Genomic DNA, 16809 nt, shown 5'->3' on the forward strand with positions numbered 1-16809 from the left:
TCTTTTAAAAACTTTATAGTTTTAGCTTTTGTGTTTACTTCTATGATCCATCTTGAATTAATTTTTGTGTGTGCTGTAAGATAAGGGTTGATGGGTTTTTTTCCATGTGAGTTCCTAGTTGATCAGCACCATTTGTTGAAAAGACTTTTTTCCCCTCATTGATTTCCTTTGCACCTTTGTCAAAAATGAAATTACCATATAGCTGTATGTCTATTTTTGGACTCTCAGTCCTCTTCTGTTAATCTCCCTATCTTTGATGCTGTTTCCACACTATCCTGATTACTGTGTCTTTATAGCAAGTCTCGAATTCAGGTAGCGCTATGTCCTTGTTTTGTTCTTACTTTGAAAACTATCTTGGCTATTCTAGGTCCTTTGAGTTTCTGTATGAATCTTTGAACCAACTTGTACATTTCTTTTTTCTTTTTTTAAAGTCTCCTTGGATTTTGATAGGTAATTGTATTGAATCTATAGTTTAATTTAGGGAGGCTAGGCATCTTGACAATACTGAATCTTCCAAATTATGAATGCACTATCTCTCCATTTAATTATTTTCCTGAAATGTTTCACAATTTTCAGTACAGAACTTTTCCATTTTCAGTTAAATGTATTCTTATCTATTTCATATTCAGTGCTTTTATAAGTGGATTTTTTTATTTTTTCATTTTTATGTGTTGCTAGTATATAGAAATACTATTGATTTTCATGTATTTGATTATTGGCCTTGTATCCTATAATCATGCTAAAGTAACCTACTAGTTCTAGTAGGGTTTTTTTTTGTTGATTCCTTAGCATTTTCTAGAGATAATTGATCATTTCATCTGTGTAAGGGAGTTTTATTTCTTCCTCCTCAATCTTTATGACCTTTTTCGTCCTTCCTTCCTTCGTTTTTCTCTTTCTCTCTCTCTTTTTTTTTTTTTTTTTTTTTTTTTTGGTCGCCAATCTCAGAAGCCATTTGGTGTTGGATAATTAAAGAAGACCTTACCTATATGTAGGTTTTTGATACGTGCCCTTTATCAAGCCTAGGAGATTCCTTTCCATTTCTAATTTGGTACAAGGATTTTCCTTTTAAATCACAATTTGACATTGTATTTTGTCAAATGCTCTTCCAACACCTATTCAGGTTATCTATATGTTTTGTTTTGTTTTTTAAGATTTTATTCATTTAGAGAGAGCATGGCGGGGCTGGGGGCTGCAGAGAGAGAGTCTCATGATCCTGAGATCATGACCCGAGCCAAAATCAAAAGTCAGACTTTTAACTGACTGAGCCACCCAGACACCCCGCCCCCCACTTTTTAAAAAGATTTTATTTATTTTGTTTTAAAATGAAATTTAAGTATAACACAGAAGAATATTCACTAATGGGATAATCGAAACTCCTTATCATAATATCCAAAGCCCTTCAGAAGATATCTTTGACCTGCCTTTGCAGCTTCTGCAACTGCTTCACTGTTAGAAGATCCAGCTACATTGAACTGCTTAACTAAGTCCTTGATGCCGATGTGCATTTCCCTCCTTTCATTCTTTTGCCCTTGTATTTTATTCAGGGTACTTCCACAGACATTTAAAAAACCTAGCCCAACTGTTTTGGCATAAGTTCATGGCATTATTTGTGTTATTATCCTAAATAAAAATCCTTCTTTAGATCAGATGTCTCTTCTTTGTATAGATTTTTTTAAATGCTTCGTAACTTTAGGTAATTGACTTGAAATTCAAAGGTAAAGATGACAGAATGGAAAAACAAGAATACTAGTTATTATTTGTTAAAAATGTACTATTTGGGGCTCCTGGGTAGCTCAGTGGGTTAAGCCGCTGCCTTCGGCTCAGGTCATGGTCTCAGGGTCCTGGGCTCAAGTCCTGCATCGGGCTCTCTGCTCAGCAGGGAGCCTGCGTCCCTCTCTCTCTCTCTCTCTGCCTGCCTCTCTGCCTACTTGTGATCTCTGTCAAATAAATAAATAAAATCTTTTTTAAAAAATGTACTATTTTTTTTGTAAGAGAGATAGCTTGTGATACCAGATACATTTTTAATTAACATTTTTTTTTCCAGATAAATCCCTTAATCTCTCTTGGCATCTCTTAACTATAAAATAGAAGAGAAGTCAGTAATATCTTTAAAAATCTTTCAAACTTAATGTTCTGTGATTCTGAGGTCTAAATTTTTGCTTTCAAACTTCAGCTCATGACTTAGTCTAAGGAATTTCTGATCTCTATTCTGGGGAACATAAAAGCTGTAAATCCTTTCTCAAAAATTTTACCAAACAAATCTCTTCAGCTGTGTAGGTTGCTGTCAACCAGATTTGTGTATCAGACAGGTTCACCTAGATAATCACACTCTATCCCATCCTACTAGAGAGAATCTCTGAAGGTGGGACCTACGTGAGCTTTTAACTAGTCAGTATATAGCAGATTTTATTAGGAGTCTAGATGCGAATTTTTGCTCCTGTCATAGAAGGACATTGACAAAAGTACCAGGAACCTTATTGTAGAAGATATGACCATTTGCTCTTCAGTTCAGATTACACACCAATTGCGTGAAATAAAGTAGTGTGCTCAGTGATGAAACTAGCAATTTCATCAGCCAAGTAACATTGAGTGTCTCCTGGAATCCACAAAAGAAAAGAAGAGATCCTTACATGGTCTGTAATACTTCCTGCCCTTGAACTTGAGTCTCTGTTTCCATATGTCTCTTTTAAATGCCAAGTGGATGGGATTGACATAACGTAGGGGCTGTGGCTAGAAAAATTAGGGTAGGAGAATAGGAGGATTTCTCAGCTGAAGGCTCAGAATTTTGCACAACGTTTAAATATCATAATTTAAAATTATTTTGACTCTAAGTTTTCTTGCCCCTCCTCATTTATGTTTCTGACTATGATTCAAAAGTATTATGTTAGCAAATAGATTTTTTTTTAAGATTTTATTTATTTATTTGACAGAGAGAGAAATCACAAGTAGGCAGAGAAGCAGGCAGAGAGAGAGGGAGAAGCAGGCTCCCTACTGAGCAGAGACCCTGAGATCATGACCTGAGCCTAAGGCAGAGGCTTAACCCACTGAGCCACCCAGGCGCCCCAGCAAATAGATTTTAATTCTAAATGATTCCCTAGTATACCGAATTGTCATAAAGATGTTAATTCTTACTGCTATTTTTTTCTCTTTTTTAACTCACAGATTATACTTTTTTACATGTTTTTAAAATATCATGTAATCATTAAAAAATTCTAATGGTACAGGTAAGAGTAATACTCTTCCCTCTTTTACCTCTGTAATACTACTCCTCTCCAGGTAACCCCAGTCAACTTACCATCCTCCCTGTTGGTCTAATGCATTGTCACATACATTGTGCAAAGGACAGATTTTAAAATTAATGTAAACAAACAGAATCATACTGTACATACCTTTTCTACTGAATGATATGTCATTTATGATATATATTAGTTATATGCCAGTACAAATAATACTACAACATACTGGTACATATGTCTTGGTGTGGTTGTTTGAATATGTAGCATAAAAAATATCAAATCATCTTTCTTCTGTGTTTTACAAACTGCGAGATGGAAAATTTGAATAAGAGGCCATTTCCCCCAAACCTAGCAAACACTGTATGTGATCAGACCGTAGCCGACCTGCCAGATGTGGTTTTTATAAATGAAAAAAATTCTTTACATATATATCCTACATTAACACATAAGGAAGTGACTGAGAAAGTAGGATTGTACTCGGGTGAGGCAGTTTTTAAAGTTGCCACTTGGATTTTTATCTGCCTTCACTACTCCAGAGTCTAGAATGAGAATTGGGAGCTGGGGAATTATTTTGGAGAGAGAGGGAGGTGGTTGGGCTCTGGGTGATTTGAACGAGTATTATGCAAAGTAGCAGGAGTCCCCTTCCAACCCCATCCCTGCTAGAAAGAGGCTTTGGGATCAGGAGATGGGAGTTGGGGTTCTGGCTCTGCCACTCCCTTCCCTAGAATCCTCAGACAAGTCCCCAAGTGTGAGTCTCAGTGTCTTCACCCGTCTTACCCGCCTGCCATGCCACGCAGCGAGGCAGTGCCAGACTCTGTGTGACACAGCCTTTAGAAGTTTCCAGATGTGCATGATCTAACCCTGATTCTACAGGACTGATTGACTGACAAGACTTTAATCTTTTTTTTCTTTCTTTCTTTCTTTTTTAAAGAGAAGGTGAAGTTTGGAGGAGGGGAGTTAGGCACTTTGAGCAAGTCCTTTGATGACTGATTGGGTGTCTGGCTGTCTCTGTGGGCATGTCAAGGAAAATATTTTGAAGAGAGGAAAACGTCTAGTAACAGAAGGATTTGGAGTAGAGATCTAATTAGATCATTGTATGAAAGAGGCAAGCATGAAGCTGGGCCTCACTAGTTTGGGGGAAGTCTTGACTCACAGCATGTACCAATGTTCTTGGAAGAAGGAATTCCAGGTCAGTGGTCAGCTGAGTCCTAGTCACTTATGGGACTAACAAGACCACCAAGAGAGGTGGGCTGTAATGCCCCAGCCTCCTAGGAAAACATGATTCCTTTGCAATATTAATGAGCTTTTAAGAGGTGGATTATACTTCTGCCTCCATTCGCTCCTTTTATGCCCTGCAGGTAACAGGAAATTATCCAAGGCACCTCCTTCATTTTGATCAAGTGAACCAACCTATAGCAATTGGGGCAACTTTCACAGAAACACTAATAATCAGAGCAAAACATAAATGTATGTCTCTTCTCACTTCCTTGAAGTCAGTATTTTTCAGAATTGTCAGGATTTAGGATTCAAAAGAACATCCTGTTTTCTGAATATATCAAATTTAGAGAGATGTGAGCTACATATTACTATTACTTTGCCTTCAGAAGGTATTTCAGTTTAATTAGATTTGTTTGAGCGAATATAAATCTCACGCTTAAGCCTTTTAAATGAATGTGTTCCTTTGGGAACATTGTACTTCACAAGAAATAGATTACATTGAAGTTGCAGACCTCATTTCAGCACTGCGTCATTAAACTATCCTTAAAAGCTGCTCCTTTGCCCAAAGTATTAAATTATTGGAGCTTGATGTGTATTATTTTGTCTTGCTGAAGAAAAGATTAATGTGACAATTTATTCAGAAGGTTTTTTTCATTAGAATGAAATTGTTTCCACGTGAGTTTAAGTCATCTTCCCTGTTCAGTCCCCTAGCCTTGTTGCCCCTCTCTTCTCCTTCTCCCCCGCCTGCAAAACTGAAATGGTGGTTTGGAAAGTGAGCATCATTCTTCATGGGGGTAAAGTGCCCAAGGTTCTTGGAAAGAGATAATCTTCTACAAGATCGTCTTTGAATAGGACGTGGTTACTCCTGTAACACACAGCATCCCCTCCCAAAAGCTATACCCCAGTCCCTGTGGTTCCTAGAAAGAGACCTGCAGTTTCTTACCTGCCCATCTTTTCATAGGCTTTCCGTTGGTCCTGGTGCTCTTCCTGCCGCTCACCTCCCCCCACCCCCGTGCCTGCTGAGTTTCTCTCTGCCTCAAGACCAACCCACTCCTTTCAGAAGAGACAGTCCCTTCTTGCTTTATGCCAACATTCATCATATGGCAGTGCAATTTTTTGTTTCTAAAACTGTGGTCACTCACTAGAGTACAGGATGCTTGAGTGCAGGAGCCATATCTGACTGAATAAAGTAATTCCTATAAAGTGACATTCAGAGAATCTGGCATCTGGAACATACCTGGTGCTCATTACATGGTAGCTTTGGTAATGATGGTAATAAAAATTCCTGTGTCCTCATCCTCGTACAGTGACTGCTGAGGTAATGAGTAAATGGATGAAGACAACATATATCTATTATACTTCTTTTAGAATATTTCTGAGTCTGAAGTTTCTATTTTGTGAGGCTGTTAATTGAATGTAAAATTTCACAGGATTAAGAATGAGTTACTTAACCTATGAGGTTTTTTTTAACCTCAGGTAAATACCTTTAAGAATCTTTCCTGGGATGCCTGGGTGCCTCTGTTGGTTGAGCATCTGCCTTCAACTCAGATCATGATCCTGGGGTCCTGGGATCGAGTCCTACATCAGGCTCCTTGCTCAGTGGGGAGCCTGCTTCTCTCTCTCCCTCTGCCACTTTCCCTACTTGTACTCTCTCTGTCAAATAAATAAACAAAATCTTAAAAAAAAAAAAAAAAGAATGTTTCCTAATCGTTAACAGGACAGGCTTTTGGACTCAGATCTGGCTATAAATACTGGTTCTAGATAACTTATATGGGTTAAATTCCTTAAACGCACTACACCTCAGTTTTTCTGTCTAGATAATCAGGTGATAATGCATTCCTCTACTGATGTGTGAGACTTAAGTGAAATAATGTATTTAAGATGCGTGTATATGCATGTGCCTTATGTGTTGTAAGCATTTGTTAAATGGTGTTATTGCAAAATAGTAATAAAATATCAATAGAGAAAAACAAACTTGAAATCACCTCAAATCCCACCAGATTTGAGGCATCATCATTGTTGATATTTAGTAAATACTCATAGAGCTTTCTTTTTTTTTTAATTTTTTTTTTTTTAAGATTTTTTCTGTTTATTTGACAAAGAGAGACACAGTGAGAGAGGGAGCACAAGCAGGGGGAGTGGGAAAGGGAAAAGCAGGCTCTCTGCTAAGTAGGGAGCCCAATGCGGGGCTCAATCCTGATCATGATCTGAGCCTAAGGCAGAGGCTTAAGGACTGAGCCACCAGGTGCCCCCTCATAGAGCTTTCTTTAGACTAAGAACTTTTACATAAATGCAAATAATGTGATTGATAACACGATATTTTATCATTTACTTTTTTCACTCAATAATTTTATCTTTTTATGGCAGTGGATCTAGGTCTGTGTCATCCTTCACCTTCTTTTAATGCCACAGTTTTCCATTTATCAACATAACAATGGCAAATATAATAAACCTTTTGTTGATGACTATAGGGTTTTTCCATTTTTTCTCATAATGGAATATTATAAGTATAGCCATGACAGACATTTTTTTGATCCCAGATTTTTAATCCTTTTAGGATAAATTTTTAGCAGTGAAATTGTTCGACTAAAAATTAACCTATAGGGGCATCTGGGTGGCTCAATCAGTTAAGTGTCTGGCTCTTGATTTTGCCTCAGGTCATGATCTGAGTCATGAGATTGATCCCCACATCAGCCTCCACACTCAGCAGGGAGTCCTTGAGATTCTCCCTCCCCCTTAACCCCTCCCCAACTCATGGTCTCTCTCAAATAAATAAGTAAAATTATTTTTTAAATTATCTATAAAAAGATTCTTCAACTTATAAACACTTATTTGTGTTTTTTTCCTGGATGTATGTTATACTTATTAAAAGAGTTTATTAGGGCGCCTGGGTGGCTCAGTGGGTTAAGCCACTGCCTTCGGCTCAGGTCATGATCTCAGAGTCCTGGGATCACATCCCGCATTGGGCTCTCTGCTCAGCACGGAGCCTGCTTCCCTCTCTCTCTCTCTGCCTGCCTCTCTGCCTACTTGTGATCTCTGTCTGTCAAATAAATAAATAAAATCTTTAAAAGAGTTTATTAAAGAAAAAGTTAAGGTATAAATTCCAATATCATGAAATGTAAAATATGGACTAAATTTAAAAGTAAAGTAGGGAGAAGGACTCTCAGATTTCATTATCAGAAGTTCCAATTACCTGAATCCCATCTCAGTTTTTTAATAATAATTTCTCAACTCTTCATAATAAACACTTCTACTTTAATAAAAGTATGGGCGGAGGTGGTGTTGTTGAGTATTGTATTATAACATGATATTCAAACCTCAGGCAAATCTGTTGCTTGAACTAAATTTTAGTTTTTGTATAATTAATTTCTCTAATCCCAGCTTAAGTTAATTAACTTTGACTTCCAATTTTGTAAGTTTTTTGAATAAATTTAATTGAGTTGCTCTCCAGCATAAATTTATTATATTCATGTTCAGTTGAACTATGGAAAATGGAGAGATATTTTTGAATAATTAATTGTATTGAAACAGATCTCATTAAAGACCTCTTAAGTGAAAGTTTATGTAGTATAATAAAAGGATTTATATCCATTTATTTTTGCTGAATTTTTCTGTATTAACCCTAATTCTACAGACTATCAAATAATGCAATTGAATGTCCTGTTTTGGGTACCTAAATATAGAGGCTTTACCTCAAAATAGTGTTTTCTGAATTTTTTCTTCCCACTCCAATATCAGAAATCAACCCAGAAGGGAAATATGAATCCCATAGAAAACCCATTATAATATGATTTCTGAGTTTTATAGAAACAGAGGTTTCTCATTTGAGGCTATCATCTTCAGTATCTAGACCTGCTGTTGTTTGTCCCTGAATGACACCTCATTGAACTGGAAATTCAGAATTTAGGAAAAGGTGAGCTAATTTACCCATGATAAAATATTTGTGTCTTTCTGGGACCAGGAATCATTGATCTGAAATTGAAGTTACTGACCGTGTGGAGGAGCTCAGGAAGCCCTTTTTTTCAGTATCAGGAGAAGAAGCCAAGCACAGATAAGAAAACCAGAATTGTAGCTCAAGAGTTTAGAATGCTCCTTTGGACAGAAAGCCTTTTTCCTCTCTTTTTCTCTCTTTTTGCTCTGAATGCCAAGATAAATTATTAAGTGTCGGAGAGAATGTAAGATTTAGGAGATAGAAAGAGGGATGTTACTTGAATATATAAGTTAATATTTAGAAATACAGGCAGAAATAAATTTTAAAATTTTAAAAAATTAAATAAATAGAAATACAGGCAGAGAAATTGGGTGGAGACTTTTTGCTGGCAAAGAACAGAAATTAGTTCAAGGTAATTTAACCAAAAAAGGGAGAATTTTTTGTGGTAGTGTGGGTGTCCCTCCTAGAACTTGGAGATCAGGTTGCCTGGGGGCCCTCAGGAAGTGATGGCTTTTCCTGGACCTTCACATCCACATCACAGAATATGACCACCTCATAGAAACTCACAGAAGATGTAGAGAATCGTTACAGGTGTCTCTCAACATGCATAAACTGGACTGTCCCAGAAGAAGTAGGGATATATGGTTATGCTTGAATAGAAGAGTTGTAGATCTCAGATTTTAAGATAATAGATAATTTATCTATTAATGGGAATACCCAATCAGAACTAAGGATAGTTCTCCCCACCAATAGGAATAATGTCAAAAATAAGGACATATCTAATTAAGTTTTTATTCTTTTTATATATCATTGAGTCACCATTGAAAGGAGAAACTTTAGGTAAGCCACTTCTCTGCTTCTCAGTTTCCTGGAAGTAAATAGAAAATGATAACGTTTTTCTAATTTCTAGATAACCTAAATGATCACTTTATATTCTATAAAGATGGGAGCAGTATTTGCCTGAAAATGAAATGTTTTAATTACCTTCCTTTGGCATGAGTTAGAAAAAATTAAGATGGTGATCAATCTATACACAATATCTGTACAATGAAAAAACGTGTATTAAGTATTATTATTCAGGTTGTAGTTTGTTTGCACAAAGAGAAAAGTACAGTCTTAAGGGATTCCATGTTGCATTTAGTACTTGAAAAGCCTACCAGTCAACTAGGCGGGCTTTTCCTCTTTACATTACGGTGAAATGCTTTGATTCTGACTTCTGTATCTCAGAACTCTAGGACCCAAGATGGTAGGTTACCAGCATCCTCCTGTTCCTACTCAGAGAACAGACATCTTTATAAAGGTGACTTTCAAAATCATATGATTTTTATGTGCATCATACAAATGGGACCTCTAGGTGTTTCTTAGGACTATGGGCTTCTAAACAAAAGCTGAATCACCAAGGGCAAATTGCTTCAACTTTTGGAATTCCATAATACCCTGCTTGCTCTGAGATTTAAATGAGATACTGTACCTGAAGAGCTTAACATAATGTTTGGCACAGAGTAAGCCCTGGATAAATAGGAGCTGTTATTAATTAGAATTAACCTGAAAGACTTGGAGGAAGTGTAGAGTGCTTTCTTTTTTGCCTATGCTATACTTAGAGGATGTCCTACATCTGGTGTTTAAAGAAAAGTGCCCTCAGAGAACAGCGGCTTCTCAGAAATAGAAAAAGGGACAGTCTGACGTTAATTGTGCATAAAATGCATCATATTCTTTCTAATTACTTACTGATTTTCTCTGGAGTGTGTTTCCTTCGTGATGAAGAAATAGAAAAACTGCTTATGCCATAGGAAGCTATATGTGCCTTTCATTTAAATGGTGAAACTGTTTTATATTAAATAAGATCTACAAAAACAGAAAAGAGATCTCACTGTCTTGGAACTCAGCGGCTGCGAATGTGTTCTTCCTGAGCTCAGAAGAGAGGCTTTGTCTTAGAATTTTTAAAATCCTAAGATCTGCATTTTCTTTTCTGATTTACGCCAGTTCCATCAGGCTTCCCGCTCTCCTGAGTTTCTTGTTCTGTTCCCAGTCTTGTGCCGCATAGCAGCGTTTCTCCAGAGGCCTCCCAACACTGGCAAGAGCAGCTGCTCTCCCCGTAGATGGCACAGTTGTTGGCACTGGAAGAAACATCCCCAGCAAGCAAGCTGTTCTACCTTTCTGTAGCCAGAGCCCCTGAATATTCACAAACAGCACCGGGAAGGCATAACTGTAGATGTTTACTCTTAGATAAATTAAAATTAATGATCCACGTTCTTCATTCAGGCTGTAATTTTTCCCTCTTAGAATAATAAGACCATACATTTTATTCTATCCAAATGGAAGATCACAGCTAAAAAGCAGGCTTATCCACAAACATGGAACAGCTTAATTTTCTGTATATCCCAGCTTTTGCTAATAAAAAAGACTTTAAAAAGAAAAACCCTCAATCCCTTTGAAGGCTAGAGCCCACCTCAGAGAAAGCAGACTAGCGGCTAATTAATGGAAACATCACTTGGATTGGGGCTCTGTGATCCAGTCCGTCCTCTCCGAGAGCCACTGTGTGCAGGCTTCGAAGGACAGGCTGGCGAGTACCTGGTGGGGACATAGTTCCTGGCCTTAAGAAGTTGAGCTCAGTTCAGTAAATGCCCTGTGCTTGCACTGATGCTCACCACCTAACAGGGATTGACTTTACCACGTAAGGTGAGCTGTAAGTGCAAGAGAACATTTTAAAATCTAGTGCCCCAAAACCCAAAGACAGGAAGGTTTAATAGCTGTGCTTTCTGAAAGCACTGGTCAGACACAGTGGGGAAGACATTCGCAAATAATTATCTGAGTGCCAGACATTGAATCAGGCATATTCCACATGACATCTCATTTTAAAATTGTGATATAAAGTTCCTTATTTATGGGGCACCTGGGTGGCTCAGTCAATTGGGCATCTGCCTTCAGCTTAGGTCATGATCTAAGGGTCCTAGGATCGAGCCCATGTTGGGCTCCCCACTCGGAGGAAGTCTTTCTCCCTTTCCCTCTGCCCTTCCCCACTGCTCATGCTTTCTTGCTCTCTCTCTCTCTGTCTCTCTCTATCTCAAATAAATGAAAACAAAATCAAATATATAAAGTTCCTCATTTTTTTGTTCATTGTAAATGAAAGAAATTGAAAAATATGGTTTATTTAAAAAAGTGATCGTGGCAGACATACTATTTTGTAACTAGGTTTTGCTGCTTAGTACATTTGGGCATTTTCTATGTCGTTAAGTATTTTTTTTCACACTGATCTTAATAATTATATGACTTATTTAACCATTTTAGCCTTATAACTATGTTAGGTAAGAAGATGTAAATATGAGGCAACTAAAACCATTAAAGTATTAGGAGAAAACATAATTTAAAGGGTGGGTGCTTCAAAAAAATATATACATATAAATACATATATATTTAGAGCAGTGAAATTGAGAGGAAGGTATAGAGATTTCCCATCTGTCCCTTTTAGATTCCCAACATCCAGAGTGGTATGTTCGTTACAGTTGATGAACCTGCACTGATATTATCCTCACCAAATCCAGAGCTTATACTGGGGTTCACTCTTGGTGGTTTCCATTCTGTGGTATCAGACATGTGTATAATGGCAAATGTCCGTTGTTACAGTATCATCCAGAGGACAGGCACATCTTTAAATACATGGTATTGGGGCGCCTGGGTGGCTCAGTCGGTTAGGCGGCTGCCTTCAGCTCAGGCCATGATCCTCCGGTCCTGGGGTCAAGCCTCTCGTGGGACTTTCTTCTCCCTCTGCCTCTGCTGCTCCCTCTGCTTGTCTCTTCCTCTGTCAAATAAATCTTCAGAAAAATTTTTTACTCAGCAGGGACTTTATTCTCCCTCTGCCTCTGCTGCTCCCTCTGCTTGTCTCTTCCTCTGTCAAATAAATCTTCAGAAAAATTTTTTACAAATAAGTACATGATATTAAAAAGGTACAAGCCTTAACAAAAAAAGATGAGTAATTTTGAACACCGCCAAATTAAAAATTATTTGTGTATTAAAGTCATTACAGATAAAATTTAAAGGCACTTATCATGTAATTCTCACAACAGTTTTATGAGGTAGATGCCTCGATTCCTTTTCAAGAAGTGAAAACCGAGGGACACCTGGGTGGCACAGTCAGCTGGGCGGTGACTCTTGGTTTCGGCTCCGGTCCTGATACCAGGGTCATGGGACGGAGCCCCATGGGAGGCTCCGCGCTGGGCGTGGAGTCCTGTCCCCGTGAGGGATTCTCTCCCTCCCTCCTGCCCCTCCCCACCGTACTCTTGCGCACATGCTCTCTTTCTCTTTCTCAAATCTTAAAAAGAGCGAAGACTGAGGCACGGGGAAATAGTGTGCAGATCCAGGCGTTTCTGGGAGGTTGATTATTTTGGTGAATATAGAAGCTGGTAGATTGAGGGGCGTAGTGAGAAGGAGGTTCCAGTTTGGTCTCTGCAGCGGCTTTGATGTGCGCCCCCCTTTACCCCCTTCAAGAGGACGGATGAGCTTCATTTCAGACAACTCCATCCTGTGAAGTGTTCGTTTCCGTACACTTTTTCATTATATTGGCTGTGACCAAAACCTTTTCCAGGTGTGTCCTCCAGCACAAAATTTCAGAGACTTCAAGGACAGGCAAATGCAAAATACAAAAACTGGAAATCCCCTTTTACGCTTCCTTATAAAGTGTACTATGCTATCCCTTAAATAGTAGACAATCTCAAGGCCTCAGTTATGTTGGGACAGTATAGATCATTAACTACTTAAAGAGACAGGAGGAGAAAAGCCAGAACTGTGTGAGCTATTATTAGTTGGGTGAAATAAAAGATTGATTATTGCTCTCATCGTAGTGTATCAGTGGAAAAATCTGGAGTAAAAAAAATTGGAGTGCAAATGTTTTTAGAACATATTTAGGTGAGTTCAATCAAGTTAAAAATCCCACCGTATCTTAGATAAGAGCAGATGCCTCATTGATTGAGTACAGTAAAATGTTTCTGTGCAATTGATCTAAAATTTGATTTAAAATGGGGATATAATATCTACCTCCTCTGGAGTAACAAAATTTATGCTATGTAATAACCTTGACACATTTACAGAATCATGTTTAATGGGCCCTCCAGAACTCTGGTGAATACCACAGCTTGGTCTGTTTTCTACATCTTTTAGGAATCTGGAAAAGCTGTAGGAAATATATCTGCCATAAGGTTTTTGCATTTAGCTCAACTACTGCTTTCTTGAAGTTTAGCAAGAGTCAAGAACTCTATATTCTTTATTAACTGCTTTCAAAACTGAATTTAAGAGATGTTAATAGCTGTTTAGAATTAGTATTTGAATCGTACTACAAAGACTATGAAGATTTTTAGCATTGTAGAGTCCTACATGGAACCACTTAAAAATGAATGGACTTCATTGTTTAATTCCAAGTATATGCCCATCTGTTTGCATGAATGTACAAATAAATACATTTATTTTTATATTATTAATATAATATCTATTAGTAATAGATATTATATATTATTTTTATACAAAGTATACATATTGCATTTTTACAAGTACACTTTATTTTTTCCCAAATAGATAAATAATCAGATCCTGTATGGAAGAAGTCACCAAAATGCATCTGCCATTATTAAGACCGCCCCATCAAAGGTCAAGCTGGTTTTCATCAGGTAAGATAGATAAATGTGTGGTTTTCTAAAATCAAAGATCTCTTCTGAAGTTGCTATTATTTTGTAAGACTGTCTTGTCTTTGGTTTGTCTAACAAAATCACCATATTCTAAAAATACATTTTCCTTTTTTAACTGTCACTTTAAGGAAAGCATAAATTGTTTCAATTATGAGGTTTTCTTGTTGTTTACATTTCATATGATGTAATTAGTGCTTGAGGTTGGTATTTGTATTCAGTTTTTTAAATTTCTTCCCTTCCTGGAGCTGATCGTCCCCTCAGAAGAACCTTCTAGTTTCCTTCTGTCACCAACATGTGGTATATTTGCTGACTCATTGATGTCTCCATCAAGGAATAGGCAGGAAAACAGAACCCAGGACATTTTAGGAACTTCATAGTAAGAGTGCTGGTGAGAAATCCAGAGGGGATCAGATGTGAGGTTTAGAGTTGTGTGGTATGTTTGCGTTTCCACATTTTCCCTTACCCTACCTGCTACCTGACTGCATCCTTCTGGCATAAACAAGTCAGACTTTGGAATTCCCACTGGTGGTAGCTATTGTTGCCTCATCATCAATGGAATGTCTCATTCCTTTTATTGGACCAAAGTGGCTGATGAATCTGAATTTCATTAAATAATGTAACTAACCCTGTCCATTAACTGTTGCTCTGGTTTTTTTCCTTCTGAGTCTCAGATAACAGCTGTAAAATGAGAGTAATAAAGCACCTACCTCATTCATTGTGATATGTAAAAAATTTGAAATGTTGATGTTGAACACACCCTCTCACATAGAGTGGAGGCTGAAAGGGTGTTGGCTGGTGTTTCGTGACAGATCATTCTTCTTCCTACTGTGACTGGTTACCTGTCATTAAGACCTATCCATTCTTAGGGACCCCTGGGCTTCAGGGTTAGTCTCATTCCCAGATGTGGGCACTAATGTAGGTGACTGACGTACCCTTTCCCATGCCATCATTTCAGCTTGTAGGGTGTTGTTGCTGCTTTGCTCCTAAGGAAATCCTACATTAGTAACCTCTCTCCCACCCTGTTGTCCTTCCTGGATTTCCAGGTTTTTACTCTTGTTTCCAAAAGGAGAATCCTTTCTCCTTCTCAGTCTTGTGTGTTAAGACAGCCTCCTCTTGCTCACTCACCTTGAAGTCCTCTGTTAAGCACCAATCTCCTTTTTGGGTTTCTCTGCCCTTCCTGTTGCCAGAAATTACAAAATTAGAGTTAGATGCTGAAAACATGAACAGACTTGAGGAAAGGTCAGCCACTCAAAGCAATGAAGGTGTCCCCCATGGACAGAAATGCCCGCCGGCTTGAACACCTTGCAGAGAGTCATGTGAGGGTTCCGTGAGCGGGCACCCACAGCACCCACCAGTGTCTGTGCCTCACCCTCAGCACATGGGGGCAACTGCTGCAGGTGTGTCCTTGACGTTGCTCTCACCTCTTCACCCATATGAGGCCATCCCGTTTTAAAGAGCAAAAAGAAAATTGGATGGGATCCAAAGAAAACCATTCACGCAATTAAGTAGTTAGGAAATAGAACGCTCCTCCTTCAAGGAAGAAAGGGTACATGATTTGAAATTATTTAGAATACAGAAGAGAAAGCTGAGGAGAATTTTAATAATAGTAATGAAGCCCCATTAATTTAGTGTCTGATGATTTCAATTTTGATCATTCAGAAGAGATCAGAATCAAGGAAATCATTTGTTCAGTAAATTAATAGTGTAAGCATGATTGAGGATACCACAGAATACTTATTTACTGGAAGGGATTTGAAGCAACTTAGAAGTATCAATGTACATTCCAAATATGTAATCTAAATATGAACCTTTCTTGCATGGTCGTTAAATTGTAGTGCCTAAACACATAGTCCGCATTCAGAAAGCTTTATTGAATAAATTGCCTTTCAGCTCCTTCTAAACAGTTCCAGATAATTTATTCTCCAAAGGCAACAATCATAGTAAGTTAGTTTTATTTATTTTGTGGACTTAAAGATACATAGAAAAAAAGATACATATGGATAAAAAATAATTCATTATTTTACAAAATTTCTCATACTTAAGTCCCTCTCAGTACTTTCCCAAATAATCTAAGCTGGGGAAAGTTTTTCTAGCTTCCTTTGTAAACATAAAATAAGATGTAGGTGTGATTTTTGCATAGTCTGTTATCATCCATTTTGAGACTGTGTAAAGAAAAACGAGTTTAAATTGAATCAAGACAGATGTATGCACTGCTAACAACCTTTTGTTTGATTCAGTAGATACGTATCTGGTAATTTGTCTGCCAACGTTTTATTAATGCTTCAGTTTCCATAAGGGAAGGAATATTCATCTGACTGAGAGCCTGAGAGCTCTTACCTAAGTGACAAATTCTTTTCTAAAGCAAGCTTGAACTCTGAGGCTTAGTGATTAAGAGAGGAAACCCTAGATTCACCCTGTCTCCTGAAACCTGACTCTAGAATACCCCAAGTGTGTGAGCTTGTGCAGTTTCCTGAGAAGCAGTATGCGATGATATAGTTACCTCAGGGCACCTGGGCAGCTCAGTCAGCTTAAGCAGCCAGCTCTTGATTTCAGCTCAAGTCATGATCTCAGGGTCTTGGGATCAATCCCCACGTCAGGCTCCGAGCTCGGCTCCTAGCTCAGTGGGGCATCTGCTTGAGCATTCTCTCACAGTCTCGCTCTCTTTCTCTCAAATAAATAAATAAATCTTTTTTTTTTTTAAGTCAAGTGTTTAAATATATAGATAGATATTTATAGCTATTTCATAGAT

At 37.9% G+C, this 16809-nt stretch overlaps 1 protein-coding gene across 1 annotated transcript in view; it reads left to right on the forward strand.

Annotated features, from left to right (window-relative positions):
- Window positions 1-16809, forward strand: part of LOC111142889 (PATJ, crumbs cell polarity complex component) — a 372385-nt gene that overhangs the window by 233015 nt on the left and 122561 nt on the right. The window contains exon 28 of the mRNA XM_022496281.1: window positions 13951-14042. Coding sequence (XP_022351989.1) covers window positions 13951-14042 — 92 coding nt within the window. The remainder of the gene's footprint in view (window positions 1-13950; window positions 14043-16809) is intronic.

The sequence above is a fragment of the Enhydra lutris genome, unplaced genomic scaffold (genome assembly GCF_002288905.1).
Source record: "Enhydra lutris kenyoni isolate GAN:26980312 unplaced genomic scaffold, ASM228890v2 scaffoldscaffold9, whole genome shotgun sequence".
In the NCBI taxonomy this organism is placed as follows: domain Eukaryota; kingdom Metazoa; phylum Chordata; class Mammalia; order Carnivora; family Mustelidae; genus Enhydra; species Enhydra lutris.